At 36.4% G+C, this 15,627-nt stretch overlaps 1 protein-coding gene across 4 annotated transcripts in view; it reads left to right on the top strand.

The window, feature by feature from the left end:
* The window catches only part of LOC109036203 (uncharacterized), a 72,128-nt gene that overhangs the window by 12,891 nt on the left and 43,610 nt on the right, over window positions 1-15,627 (top strand). For 3 of the 4 annotated variants that reach the window (XM_072299716.1, XM_072299713.1, XM_019050220.2), the window contains 6 exons: window positions 4,466-4,599; window positions 5,282-8,561; window positions 9,490-9,603; window positions 9,879-10,046; window positions 11,892-12,101; window positions 15,406-15,531. In XM_072299716.1, coding sequence (XP_072155817.1) covers window positions 4,466-4,599; window positions 5,282-8,561; window positions 9,490-9,603; window positions 9,879-10,046; window positions 11,892-12,101; window positions 15,406-15,531 — 4,032 coding nt within the window. The remainder of the gene's footprint in view (window positions 1-4,465; window positions 4,600-5,281; window positions 8,562-9,489; window positions 9,604-9,878; window positions 10,047-11,891; window positions 12,102-15,405; window positions 15,532-15,627) is intronic. The other variant, XM_072299714.1, reaches the window with a different exon arrangement.

Here is a 15,627-nt window from a genome sequence, read left to right as displayed (position 1 = left end):
AATCCCAGACTTAAGAGTACTGTACATGCAAGTTCATACCACTCTCTTGATGCCTGTTTAAGACCATATATCGACTTTTGCAGCAAGCATACTTTATTTTCATTGCCTTTTGCAACTGTACCTTTGGGTTGTTCCATGTAAATTTCTTCCTTTAAATCAGAGTTTAGAAAGGCAGTGGTTACATCAAAGTGGTCAATTTTTAAATTCAATTTTGCACCTAATGCAATTAAAAAACGAATTGTAGAGTGTCTTACTACAGGAGAAAAAGTTTGTGTGTAGTCTACACCAAATTTTTGGGTAAATCCTTTAGCGACCACACGACTTTTGAACATTTTGGCAACATTGTTTTCATCTCTTTTAATTTTATAAACCCATTTTGATTTAACCACGTTTTTATTTTTTGGTCTGTCGACAAGGATCCAAGTTTTATTTTTCTTTAATGAGTCGAATTCTCGCTGCATGGCAGCAGTCCATTCAGCTGAATTTTTTGACTTAATAGCTTCGCTGTAAGTCAAAGGCTCAAAATCATCACATTCACTCGCATACAAACCAACATTGAGACGATCTGGAGGAGCTCTCTCACGTTCCGGGTAGCGGCGTCCACTTTCATCCAGCTCTGTGACAGTGACGTCACTGGCACTTGTATCGTCCGAGCCTGGCAGCCACTCTGACCAGTCCGTGTTGTCATCCGATCCAATGTCTTCACTTTCTGTCTCTATCAAAGTTCGGTCTCCTTGTTGATCTTCCTCATTTTCCTCGTTTGCATTTTCTTCGCTGTCCGCGTCCGCCGGTTGCAACATTCCAATGAGGTCATTATCCAGCACAGCGCGCACTTCATCCGCATTGAGTGATTCCACAGTTTCATTTTCGCGGAAAATTACATCCCGTGAAACGATCACACTTGAGTCGGCCGGATCAAAAAGTCTATAGCCGTGTTCGGCATATCCTATGAAGATGTATTCCTTACTACGGCTGTCAAGTTTTTTAAGGTACGACGTAGTTTTCGAAAAAACGCGCGAACCGAACACTTTTAGGTTTTTTAAGTTGGGTTTTTTACCACACCACAACTCGTACGGGGTTTTATCCGATCCATTTCTCGGTGACCGATTTATTAAGTATGCGGCGACGCGAGCGGCTTCACCCCACATACTTTTTGGCAATTTTGAGTTAAACAGCATTGCACGCACTTTTTCACAAATGTTACGGTTCAACCGTTCGCTCTCTCCATTCAAGGATGGAGTATGCGCGGGCGTGTATCCTAATTCGATACCTTTATCTTTGCACCATTTTTTCATCTCGTTAGAATTGTATTCTCCGCCGTTGTCAATTCTCAGTTTTGCGACCGGTAAATTATGTTTACGCTCCGCGAACGCGACAAACTCTTGTAACATGCCAAAAACATCGCTTTTATTTTTTAACAGATAGATACACGTAAAAGCACTGAAGTCGTCTCTAAACGAGACGAAATAGCATTCGTTGTTGAAAGTAGATGGCTGGATTTTCCCACAGACATCACTGTGCACTATCTCCAAAAGGCGCGTTGCGGGGGTTCTTTTATTGCCGAACGAAAAACGAACTTGTTTCGCCGCCGGACAAATATCACACGTTAGGCGCACTTTATTTATTTGATTTTCCGAGAAGGAAATGCCATCTGCCATGTTAGCCAATTTTTTAAGATTTTCGAGACACAAGTGACCGAGGCGACGGTGCCAGAGAGCGATACTTTCGCCCTTTTTGACGAAAAAGGCCGAATTTTGAATTACGCTTTTCAAATTGACGGTGAATAGACCATTTTCGCCACGCTTTCCTTCAAATATGGTTTCACCATTTTTTAACACTTTAATCCCATTTTTGGAGAAAATGACGTTGCCACCGTTGTTCACGATACTACTGACAGATATTAGGTTTACACACACTTCGGGCGAGAAAAGAACATTGTTCAACACACATTTATCTGTTACCACTTTTCCCATCGTTTTTACTATAATGTCCACGTCCTCTTTCGCACTTGAAACAGACGTGTTTACATGAACTAATGACGTCAGTATGTTAATGTTATGAGTCAAGTGGGAAGTACAGCCAGAATCTATAATCCAGGTGTCTTTTTGGTACTGATGACTATCATAATTTTCATGAGCAACAAACGCAACTTGTTTTTCAGATTTTGAGTTATTATCACTGTTGTTGTTTTTATTGTTATCTTTATTATTATTTTTATTGCGGAAATAACACTGACTTTCTGCGTGATTAGTTTTCTTGCAAATTCCGCATTGTTTGCTACTATTACCTTGATCGGCATTTCTTTCAAAATTTTTACTCTCATTTTTATTAATATTAACTTTACAGAAACGACTTATGTGCCCCACCTTTTTGCAGCGATGGCAAGTTCTTTTTTCTTTACCAAAGAAGGCAACTGATTCCTCAGGTGTTACAGATTTTTCGCGATTGTGTTCTCCTAAAAGCTTACTTTTTAAGTTCTCGAGAGTCTTACTGCCGGCTGGTAAAAAGTCCCATCCGGTTTTGAAGTTCCTGTAGGAATCCGGGAGGCCTTGTAATATCTTATTAATGAGCATCTCATTCTGAATTCCCGGTTCTAGACTTTTTAATTGTACAAACAAGGCTTCAAGTTTGCTTATGAACGTCATGACGTTGCCATTCTTAACAAAGTTTAAACCAAAAAATTCCTGGTACAGGGAGCTTTTTTCTTGTTCAGTAGTTTTACCAAACAGATTTTTCAGTGTAATCCACATGTCTGATGCAGAGGTACTAGTTAAAATGTGCGTTAACAAGTTCTTTTCAATGGTTGTTATTATTACCTTGCGCGCCATGGCGTCTGCGTCATTCCACTTTTTTAAGTTCTCGGCATCCAAGAGTGGTTTCCTCTCGTTTCCGACAGCAACATCGTAAACTTTTGCAGCCTCTAAAAAAATTTTAACTTCGAACTTCCAAATCTGATAGTTTGAGGTGCCTTTTAGACGTGTTATCGTCGAAAAACCCGAACTTGCTAGGATGGTATCCATTGTTTTAATATTTTTATAAATTTTATGATCAGGGCTGATCAACCAAAAAAAGAAACATAAACTGTCCGCTTATTCACGAAACAAAAATTGTCCGCAGGATTTTCGGATTGGACACCAACACAAAACAGAAAACGAACGAAACCTGGGTTTTTAATTCTTAAAAAATTTATAAACACTATTTAGCAATCAGGGTTTTTAAATTTTAATTTTTAATTTTTAATTTTTTAACCGTTTTTAATTTTTTTAAGTGCGACTCGCACAACACATTTTTTTTAATTCTTAATAGCCTTATTTATTTTTAAGTGCATTTTATTTTTAAACTCGCGCACCAGCTACTCTTAGCTCGAGAGCCCTATGTCTTGTTTCAAGCTTTTTACACTTGTGAACTATGTAGAATGCTATTAGCACTAAGATCATTAGAAACACAATTACGTACAACGTAATATCATGTAAGTCTAAGTCGGTTTTTATGTTTATGCGGTTTTCATGGTTTTCCGAGCCGAACCAACCCATGATGATCACTCACGCAAAAAATTCGGCAGTTAACGCGACTCGCAACTGAACGCAACGAACAAGACGAATGCAGTGCGGACTGCTCGAATTGAAATTTTTGTTTTTCGACCGATTTCATTATTTCCGAATTTTATTGTTTTATAAACACACGCGATAACTGGGCACCATAACCTGTTGTTGGTAGGTAAAACAATAAGTTCGGAATTTGGACGAAAGAGTTTTATTTATAAAACATTGGCTCGTTGGACTGAGATCTCGTGACAGACTAACTGTAAGAGAAAAGGAAATGCACGTAGAAGAAAAAATTAGACGCAATAAGCGAGCGAGAATGCAAGCAGTGCATTTCATATGGGCCTGCATAGATGTCAGAGTTATAGTTATTAAATTTCAGTTTCCAACAGCCAAAGAGAGGAGAAAAGATCACCACTCTAAAAACTTTTGCCAAAAGGGGGTCATTAATCTGGGAAGGTTAGGAACTTTCTGCATCCCCAAGTACCAGTAGAGTTTTAGTTTTCGAACTCCTGAAATTCAGCTCTCATTATTATTGTGTAAATATCTAGCAACCAATTTTCGTTTGAATGAAATTACTCTTTTTTTTGTGTGTACATTATCAATTTTTAGTTTCTTTATCTTCTAGAACTCATCATTTGGCCTAGAAATTTTCTTAATCTTCCTCCTTTTGCAGAGGTTAAAGTATGCATAGTGCAAAACATTGTTAAAAACCTTGTGCTATTCTGTTTTTCGGGTATTCTTCACTGGATAATGTTTTTGAGAGTAATTTCCAAATGCGCTCACGGTTTTTTTTTTTCGGCCATCTGCAAGCCAAGGCCTGCGAGCATTTAACTGAACCCCATTTTCAGTAAACCCCTAAAGTAAATTGAATCTAACTTTAAACTTTTTTCAGTTATTTATGTTTTTATTCTATTTTTCAGATTTTCAGTTTGATACGTAAAAATGAAACCTTACATCAAGAACTTAATGCAAGGAAATATTGCTTAAAACCTGAATCAGTTACCTCCGAGAAAAACACTGATCTCCTCGAACAGTTCCATAATAATAGTAATAGGTGAGTCAACCAAAATATCAATTAGTGGTTTTTTTTTTTTTTTTTTTTTTTTTTTTTTTTTTTTTTTACGCTGAAGTATGGACATTTAGTCAGCATTCTGAAAAAGTTCAATAGTTGATCAGTAGCAATGCCTCAATTGTGGGACTGGTTAATGGGAACAGTGTATTTTAATTTATCTCTAAAGTCAGGATTAATAATTTCATTGCTTTGATCAATTGTTTGGTTTATGATTTTAGTGAATTCTAATGTTAAATCTTTAGTGTGCAGTTAGTTGTGCAAGATAAATTCTTGAACTTTTTTATTTAAAGAATTGTTATCAATAATTGCAATAGCTTTACTTTTAACCAAAGCTTCGGAAGAGCTTCGGCTCTGAATTAATAGAAGCATCTTCATAACACCTCGGCATTGTGTTTTCACATTCAAATCCCTTTAATGTTGATATTGTCTGGTTTGACAGCAGCCTTTTTTCTTTTGTAACTCAGGGTCTCTTTGCCTTCAGCAATGTTCAGGGATCTTTACCCCTCTTGGAGCTATATGATTATAAAACAGACAAATTGAGCCGGACAAGTTTCAAGTAGAAGACTCTTATTAAGTATATATCATAAAAAAATAATGGTACAGTTTTAAGATGCAAAAGTAAATTCTTGTGTTTTGATGTACCAAGTTGCGTTTGTATTTTCAGGTGTAGCCAAGAAAACGAGTTCCTATCCACCCCAAGCAGTAACAAGTCAGTGTCAAACTCCGCAAATTCAAATAGCACCTGCGGAAACTGCTCCATTCTAGAGAGCCAGCAAGAAGACTTACTGGCTGGGCGCCTAGCGTTTGAAGCCACTCTGAAAGCTGTGAAGGAAATCCTAGAAAACATTGCATTCAATCGCCATCCAGCCGTCAACTCAAACGATGATGGAAAGTCAAATATCTGCACGGAGCTCAAATCACCCAAAAAAAAATCAGTTGAGTCACAAACTATCTCATATAATGAACTGTGCCAACAATACCTCGATCACATAAATACCCTGAAAGAAAATATCTGCACGAGAGTTAAACATCACGAGTCGACTATTGCTGAGCTACAAGACGACATGGAGAAGCAATCTCGAACAGTCACTAGTTTGCAGAGCCAGAAAAGAGCATTAATCAAGGAAGTGGAGTCGTTGAAGCACAGACTGCAAGAAACAGAAGAAGGGGCAGCTAGGTTAAGCCAGAAGTGGCAAGAAGACTTGAAAAACGCGGAAAACACACACAAATCTGCTTTGAAAGTACTCCAGTCCGAGGTGCAAGAACTCAGCTTAAACTTGGAGACAGAGCGCAAAAATCATAGCAACAGTATTGCAAAATTCGAAGCTACAGTAGAGCAGCAGGCATCGAACCAAGAAAACATGCTAGCAACAGTGTATCAGAGTCGATTACAAGAGATCCAACTTTCTTACAACAATGATATCAAATCTTACAGTAACCGAATTAGTGAACTAGAAGAACAGCTTCGGTCTGCTACTGCAGAACGGTATGATTTAATCCAACAGCTTCAAAGTCGTCAAAGTGAGTTGCAGAACGCTCAGCTTGACAACGATCAGTCATGCAAGGAAATCCAGGAACTGGTGAAAGTCAGTGATAATCTACGGTTGCAGCTTGAGAATATGAGAAGCTCCAAAGAAATAATGGAGAAAGAGCTCGAAGCTTTACGCTGCAAGGTAACCCTTGCCAACAAGAAAGTTGATGAGGTGTCTCAGCAGAATAAAAACTTGTGGAAAGTTTTTATAGAACGGTCACAAGCTATCATGGCAAAAGATCCTGAGACCTGGATGGAAAAAATGCGAGACTTGAGTATTGAGTCAACAAGTGAGTTTAATAACCCCACTTGTGATTCTTATTTGACGAATGCAGACTCTTTGAAAAACTTTCATGATGTAATTAGTGAAGCCTCAAATTCCAAAGACGACTCAGGAATTCTCGGCAGTAATGCCAGCACCACCATTTTGATCAGTAAAGTGCGCAATGAGCTTGACGAATCAAGTTTTCTCAACAAAAACATTACAGATGAGCTAATTTTGTTAAGAGGTGAAAGAGTAGACTTGTTCAATAGAAATGACCAACTCACAACTGAAAATAACACTCTAAAGTCAGCTCTAGAAGATAAAGTAAAGAAAGAAAATTTGTTGCGTGAAACAAACCGATGTCTAGAAGAGCAAATTGTCGAGTATGAAAGGAGGCTTAGTCATTTGAAAAAATTGTGTGAAGAAAAACGAGAATACCAGCCAGCAGAAGGAGAATGTGGCAGTCATGAACATCTAAGAAAATCGTTGAGCACTGAAGAAAGGCGTAATCTAACTACTTTAGAGAGTAACACATCACTCGAATGGGGCAATCAAGAATACGATCATCTTTCCAAAGTAAAGTGTGATTGTGGGGAAGTGATAGAATCTTTGAAACAAAAAATAGTGGACCTTGAGCGAAAACTTGCTGAGAGTATTTCTGCTGAGTCGGTGCACGAGTCTGTTGAACAACTCATAGTTGAGAAAGAATCTCTCCTTCAGAAAGATTTTGAGCGACTTCAGCAAAACCGACTTCAGCTGGAGAAAGAAGAGACCCTGAGAGCAGAAAATCAGGTGCTGAAGAGCTCTATCCAAGAAGTAAATCTCAGGAACCAAGAACTTGAAACTGAAATAAAATCCCTCTCTAATGTCATGGATGTCAAGCTGTTAGAAACTGAAAAATCCAAGCTGCAAGCTCTTGTCAATCAGCTAAAAGATGAGGAAAATTCTTTATCAGAAGAGGTTGAATCTTTACGATCAAAAAAAACTAAGCTCGTCGAAGAAATGAACTATTGCCATGCCCAAAAAAGGAAAATAGAGAAAGATTCTGAAGCAAATGTCCTGAGAACTAAATCAGATAGACAGTCATTGCCTCTAAGCTCTAGCTTGGAGCATGAGAACATTGTGAGCGATGGTAACAAGTTATATTCTGCTTTTGCAAATTTTGATCAAAACCCGATTATTGCAACCTCCACACCTTTTGTTGAAAAGCTCAAAATTAGTAAGGAGAATGCAGTAAATAAATGCAATTTTATTCTAGAAGAAGAAGAGGATGTTGATTTGTCAGGAAAGAATTCTCGGGTCGAAGACCTTACTCATCCGTTTATAATTTCTTTGGAGTGCATGGGAGATGTAAAAGCCCTCCGTGAGGAGAATCGAAAATTGCTTTTGGATAAACATAATTTAAGTACAAAACTCCAAACTTTGCAAAGCACTCATGATGATGTTCGGTTGAAGTTGGACCAGGTGACACAAACCTGTTTGGCTATGGAGAAAAAAATCGAAGAGTTAGAATCTTCGAAACAAATAGGAAATACCGAGCAGATATCATTCAACACTTCAGATGAAAGAGCAAAAATCAACGCTCGAATTGACAATCTTGAAAATTTCTTAGCAAACTGTGGGGTTTGCGAAGATAATATTGAGACTTACCAAGACCTTCTTGAGTTGAAAGAAAAGGTGAACATGTTAATAGAATACAAATGCAGGACAACGTTACGGTTGCAGTCTGTTGAAAGTAAAATCGCTGGTTTAAATGATGAGATAAAAGCTTTGTGGTCCGTAAACAATGAGATTCTCTCTAAGGGTCAATTGAATCTAGAGGAAATTAAGTTAACAATCGAGAATAATGTTATGCAGATTATCAGCAACATGCAAAATCAGAACGGGTCTGGCGATCAGGACAAGTGTTTTGAGCTCATCGACTGTTTAGTGAGCGAGGTGAAGGACATCAAGACTGATTTGATTGAGAAGAAGAGAAATCTCCATGAGGTGCTCTTGAAACAGAGCAAACTAATCTCCGGAGTACTCCAGAATGGCACCGTGGGTAGTGTCTCAAAAGCAGATGGTGATGGCAAGCTATCGGAAGATGAGAGGAAGAAATTTTTGCAGATCGTGGAAAATCAGGAGCAGTTGATACATCAATTTCAGGTTTGTTTTTGTCAGTTTCATCTCCTCTTTTTGCTCAAGATTTTCATTTTCTGATATGTGTTTCACCAAAACAAGGGCTAACAAACAATACCCTCCAACTGACAACTTTGGCAAAAAAGAGTTAGCGACTTTGCCGCATTCTACAGTATAAAACGCGCAAGCTGATGATTTAAGTTTTTTTTCCAATTCTGTAAGGGAGCGCTTTAATGTATAAAAAAATTGCAAATCTTACCTTAAAATTATACATAAAAATGTCGAAGTTTTCTCTTCGTTCTGCAAAATCGTCAGTATGCAGTTCGGCGATATTGTTAGTTAGCCATCAATAGGTTGATACAACGCTCCATTGTATGACCTTTTAGATTGCGCCAAGTTAACAGTCATTTTTTTTCTGAAAGCATTGCTACTTTTTCTTCTTTGTCAAAAGTGAAACTGTGAACATCAATTAGTTTTTGTAGTTTCAACCTCTTTAATTCTTTACTGTTGTAAAGTTAACAAAAGCTTAGTTAATGTCCTGTGTTAATCCCTTTGCAGAAGATAGGAGTTTTTAATGGATATAGGTGGAACTTTCTCGATTCTGAAAATTTTTGACCCCTGTATGACCGAATCCGAAGCTTCAATTCCCACGATGAACATCCCTTAAACTCTAGTCCAATCAACTCAGATAAACTTAGAAATGTTTATGATAATCCCGAAAAATTGGACAGGGGCAAGGAGAGTAGACCTTTATGTTAATCTGGCGTATCTGTTGAAAGTCAAATTTTTGCCTGCTGATAATTTTAACTTGAAAGTATATCATGTCTCTTTTATTATTTAACGCACCATTTCAAAGAGAAAATAATAAACTCCATTTTCTTCCATTCATAAATTGTTCTTTCATTGAAGAGCTAAGAGAAAAAATCCAAGTTACAGTTTTTATTTATTTTTACAGGAGAAAAAAGCTTTAGAAGTGCAGCTAGAGGAAGAACATTCGCAGAGATTAACTCTACAGACTCAATTGGAGCTACAACGTGATGTAATCTCCAAAAAGGACTCACAATTTAAGGTGATTGTCGATTACATTTCTTACCTTATTTACCTGCCTTAGACAGAATAGATTTTAAGTGAAAGGTCTTAAAAATTCTCGTCTCTAGTTGCAACAGTTAGACTAGACAAAATGAGATTGATTCCAGTAATTTAAAATCTGACCGCGAATGTTTAGGAGCCAATAATGGCAAAGACTTCAATTATTTAGGCACCTATTAGACTTATTCAGGCGCACTTTGTGAATGTTGTCTGTCAGATTCGAACACTGTTTACTATTAATCCTTTCTTCTTTAGGATTTGGAGAAAAAAGTTGTGCGTTTGGAGGTAGAAAAAGAAGTGAATCAGGTTGAACTGAAACGTTGTCAAGACCAAATTAAGCAGCTAGAACTCCAGATGCAATTTTGTACTCGTTTCTTAAAAGCTAAAGATGATGTCAACGCTCTTGAATCGAAAGTGAAATCGGTAAGTACTCGTCATGAATTAGGGGTTTCATTTTTTGCAGTGCTTAACAAATTGGAGTAGTTCTGAAGTTGCTTTTTTCACCCTTTTTCATTTGCACAAAGATTCCGTTTGTGGTTTTTTCCTTGAGATATCCCTTTTTCTTCCAGGCGGGCATTTCTTCAGCTTTTCCAAAACATCAGATTGATTTTAGTGGGACATTAAGATGGATTCTAATGAAACACTCAGTAATTGAAGACAAGTCTGTGGAAAATTGATCCAGCCGATATCTGATTTAAATTTAGTGTCTTTTTAAGAAAACAGCAGATGGTTTCCTTTGATGCAGGGTTTTGTACAGTTTCCATGAAAAAAGGGCAGCAGTTAAATTTTTGACAACATATTTCATTTTTCATCAATTGTTTTGTTAGTGCAAGCCCTAAGAGAATACATAATCTCAGATTTTTTTTTTTTATCGCTCACTGGATTTTTTTCTTATTACTCACTGGATTTTTTTTTTTTCATTTTCCCTGATGGAAAAAAGAGCTAATCTCTATCGATTGAAGTTCAACAGGGGTGTTAAAAACTTATTTTCTTGGTGTTGACTGCTGCTTTAATCATCATGAAAGCGTATTTTATATTCATTCAGGTGCAATTTTCAAATTGCTTTACAGAATATGTAAGGAATCCTTCTTACAATTCATACGCTGAAGCTCACTTTTCTTATCATGTTTGGGTTTTAAAAGCTATGAGAATGACTCTCTAATAAAAAATGAACCTATAAAAAATACTTTGAAAAGCCAGTTGCAAACAAATTTTTCAATTTTTCAAACATTATCAAATTTTTTGACCATCAATATTTAAAAATTGGTTACTATCAACCTACTTGGAGATGCTTAGATGAGCTTAGTTGCCTCTTGTGTGCGGCCTCTGTCATCTCATTCAAAGTGGGGATCAGTCCATAAAATGAGCTGCTAATCCGAAGCCTTACAAATTAATTCCTTTAGAACTCAAGATTCAAGGCTATGATTTTGTCTTTTCCTCGAATTTTTTGCGGCCCTATTTTTCAAAGTATAGTCACATTTGCACAAAAAATGTTCAGCATACACAATACAGTAGAAAAATGTAAGAAATTTATAGAAAACACATTTGTGTATTGGTACCTTTTTGGGAATCATTTATTTATTTATTACATTTTGATACACGGGAGCCGTGAGGCTATAGTATAGGTCAATACATGTACAATAAAGTTTTTTTTAATCAACTAAAAAGTATTAAATTTCTAAGATAACAATCCGAAAGCACAGAATATTGTTTACAAATTTCGAGAGAGGGCTAGAATTACCTCAGTAGTACCATGAGAAGTAGAGTCAGCTATTCAACCAGGAGGGTGGGCTGGGTTATACCATTCAGCAATTCATCAATACTATAGTAAGCATTTTTTAGGAGGTGTTCCAAGAGCTTACTTAGAAAATATTGAACACGGCCTTCACGAAAAAGAGATTTTAGTTCCCAAGGCAAGGCATTAAATGATTGGATAGAAGAATACTTTACGCTTCGCATTGTTGAGGTCAGCCTGATCTTTGAATTTTTTATGTTCTTAAATCTGCTATTATAAGAGTGGGAAGGACAGAGATCTACAGGAGTAATTAATTTAGAAAAGATGGAGAATTTAGTACACTCAAAAATATAGATAGAGGGAAGGGTAAGGAGATCCTTCTGGATGAATAGCTGGCGGCAGGGGGCATCATAAAAAATCATTGTTTTTATGTTCCATGTCTGCCGCACAAAACTATCCCAATCGTCCTACAAAATTTGTTCAGCCACTGCTGGTTTGCATTTAAAAATGATGATTAAATTTCATTGCTGCAGGTTGATGTAAAGCCCTTCCCAAAACCTCTGAAATCCAGTCAAATCCCAATCCTTGTCCCTCCTCTACCAAGTCCATCCTCTCAGCGGCTACCAAACTTGTACGAGAACAGAGCTAAGTCTCCTAGCATCCCGCCTGTTCAGCGTCAGACATCTTGTAGCTCTGACAGCCTCAATAACACCAGAAAACTGTCACGAGATGTTGTGAACCAGGTGAAGAGACATTTTTGATGCCTGCATCCCTGCATCTTCATGTGGTTTCATGTGATTATAATCTCAGAGTGTGCCCAGAAAATTACCTTATCCCCAGTATCTACAGCAGTAATAAGAACAGCAGTGTTTGTCGCTCTAAGGATGCATCAAAGATGTTGAGTTTTGCCTCGAAGACCAACTGAATCCGATTTATCATTCAGTGCATAGCTGATTATTCCACCACAAGTTTAAGACAAGAGTGATTATACATTTTTATTTGTCTTGTATCAGATTGCAAAGTACCCATGTTTTAAGAGCTTCTTTTAAGACAGCAAGTCAATAACTTACCCGCACTATTTTAAGTATGCCTCGATGACTTGAAACTTATTTTGAAACAAATCCTCTTCGGACTTACCTATTTTTCTCTGCTTCATCACAATGGTCAATTCCTTTTCACTCCTTATCTATTTTTTCAACCATGCGGTTTGGGTATTTCTTTCCCTTGATTTCTATCATGCTGTATTGCTTCCCAATCTATTCTTCAAGAAAATTCTGATAGGGCGCTGCTGAAGGGAACTAAGATTTTTGTTTAAAAAATAACCTCTATGTAATTATTTGGTTTCTTTGCCTCGTTTATCAACATTTTTTGGTCCTCAATGAAATTGCATCCTCATTGGAAGCAAATTAAAATTGAACTATTGCCTAACAAACCATGAATTCTCAGCTGCCTATTTCTGCAAGATCTCATTTGGCACCCCTCTATTAAAGGCGGGTATATACACATGCAAAATACGGTAGTTAATCGGTATCACGTAAGTTGAATTGTACTTTCAAATTTAATTTTCTTCAATTTAGGTTTTTCAAAAGAGCCATTCAGAAAAAGACTAACTGGTCAAAAAACTTTCAAATCAATCCGGAAGTATAAGAGACAAATCATAAGCTCTAACACTTTATCAATTAATTATTTTCTGCTTGTTTCGTTATTTTGTAATCCCCTGCATGGAGTGTTGTTGTTATTGTTGTTTTTGTCTGTTTATGTTGCATGCAAAAATGTGCCTTTAATCAACAGCTAAAGAACAATCTTTTGGTTTTTTTGGGGGTTAAATATAATCATCGTATTATTTCTTTTGCATGAAGCTGTGTTTTTTTTTCATGTATCATATTATCAATGGTGAAACTGCAGGAACACATATCCTGATTTGCGATGTTGCTGACTTCCTGTCATCCTTTTTTTTTTTTTTAAATGGAAAAATACTCAATGCTACTGCTTGAAAACTTTCCTAATTTTTTTCTCTATGTGAAGATTGACCATTGAAAATTTTAAGCAATGAAGTTGGTATGCTCTTCTTTGATGAAATAAAATTGGAGTGGCAATTTTGAAATGATGCAAACAAGAAACACGTTCTTGCACTTTCACTGTTGTTATGTGCAGAAATTAAGTTAATTTCAGCCTTAGCTAAGTCCATGCTGGCAGTGTCCTTATTAACTTCAGAAAAATGATTAAATAAGAAAATGACAGAAGCAGTGATAATAAACGGCAGAGTAACATGTATAACTTCAAAACTAACTCGCTGAAATTTCAGGAGTTCTTTTTAAACAACTACTACAATTGGACCGCGTTAAACAGAAAGGAACCAAGCCACATCAGCTATTGCCAAATTTAACAGGGAGATTTCATTTTTTACGACGAAGAAACGTCTGCGGAGAGTCCTTTGAAAATTTGAAGGAATTTGCTTTGTATTATAGAGAAAATTCACTGAAATTTGCACAAAAATCCGCACAACCATTTTCATGTAAAAAATTAAACCGCCCGATAAAATTTGGCAATGGCTGATGTGGCTTGGTTCCTTTCTGTTTAACGCGGTCCAATTAATGGTCATTTAGTTGGTCGTAAACTTATATGTGTAACCATGTAATTACTACGTTTAACACGTAGTAATTACACAATGAAACTATGCAGGACAGTGATATTGTGCACTGATTATTATGTCATTTGAAAATGTCCATCAGTGATCATATTCATTTCACAAGATGAGAATCTCTCCTGCTCTCTTTTCAAGTAAAATTGCTATTTTTTCCCCCTCATACTCTTGTCAAGGCATAGGGTTTGTGTATAGAGTACAGATATTTGTGCATGATAAGGAGAGGTGTGCAGTAAAAGAAGAGTGTAGCTCACGAACAAAAAGTCACATATTATTAAAAAATTACTAAAGAAACAGTTACATTAAAATTTCTTCCCTTCGTTCAAACTAGGGCTCTTAAACGGGCATTAATTCTTTAATTTCTCAAATAAGTCTTCAAAAGTTACTTCGAAAATCTCAAAATTTGATGTATAATGTGTCCTGGAGACAGTGTTAGACCACTGATCTTTGAAAAGCAATAGGCGAAAATTACATTGTACGTTGAGAAGAGCATCAATATTCACTTCAGTATGCTTAGCTATGTTAAGAACTGACACCATTTCAACAAGATCTGTTTCATCTAAGATTTATGTCTGATCAAGTGAAATGAGTAATTTGATTGAGTTTAGCTGGAAGAAACTACCTTTTTTTTTTATCTCAGAAACGTCAACATCATTTGCTATTGACTCTCCTGAAAAGCTAAAGAGGGGGGGGGGGGGGGAGCTAAGGCATAAAGAGTTCATACTTGCGTCTTTTCTACCAATCTTTATAAAACATGCATTTGCAAATGCTCATTTGTCTACTGTATTTCATTTTATAAAGTGATCATCTCAAAGGAAATTAAATTTATGGGAATTAATATAGGATGATTTTTTGCTGAATTGTTTATTTCAAAACAAAGCATCGCTACTTGCAAAAATGAACAATTCTCATCTCTCTTTTTTCCCCCTAAATATTGCCCTTTCTCTTGGGACCTATCAAACGTTATCGTTTTTCATTGAGAGTCTTTAGAGCCTCTCATACCATCTTTGAGAAAGCTTGTTTTTCCTTTTCTCAAAGCCTGATATGAACAATTTGTCACCTGTATTTTTCAAGGTATGGGATATCTATATCTTTTGCTTGACATTTTGAAAACGATGTGTCGCCTTGAAACTAATAAAAAACTTATCCTGATAGCAAGGAATCTAAAATATAGTATTACAACAAGTAAAGAATCAAGTAAATTTCTTATATTTTTATCTGATGTTAAATAGATGATTCTGAAAACATGTAGAATCGTAGGTATTTAATTGAATGTTTTAAAAGCCCATTACCATTTCTCTCCACAAACCCATTCAAGGAAATACTCCATTACTAAGAGAGTTAGTGAATTTCTTATCAGAGTTTTTATTCATTTTTTGGTTTACATTTTTGCATCTTTCTAGTTGTTCGTAATTCGTAACTCTCTGCAAAAGAACTGCAACAACTTCCAACGGACTCTGTGCAAGACCCTCTCTCTGCCTGAAGATTCTTTGGACAGTATTGATTTCAGTGATATTATTCAAAAAAAGGTAAGCCATGAATGAAATGATAAAGTTTGCTACTAACGTGAGGATAGAGTTTGCCAGTACCTATTAAGTTACTCAATAAGTTACTATTGAATATTT

This window comes from Bemisia tabaci, chromosome 4 (assembly GCF_918797505.1).
Source record: "Bemisia tabaci chromosome 4, PGI_BMITA_v3".
Classification (NCBI taxonomy): Eukaryota; Metazoa; Arthropoda; class Insecta; order Hemiptera; family Aleyrodidae; genus Bemisia; species Bemisia tabaci.
The sequence above is the reverse complement of the archived record's forward strand: the minus strand, read 5'-3'. Positions and strand labels throughout refer to the sequence as shown.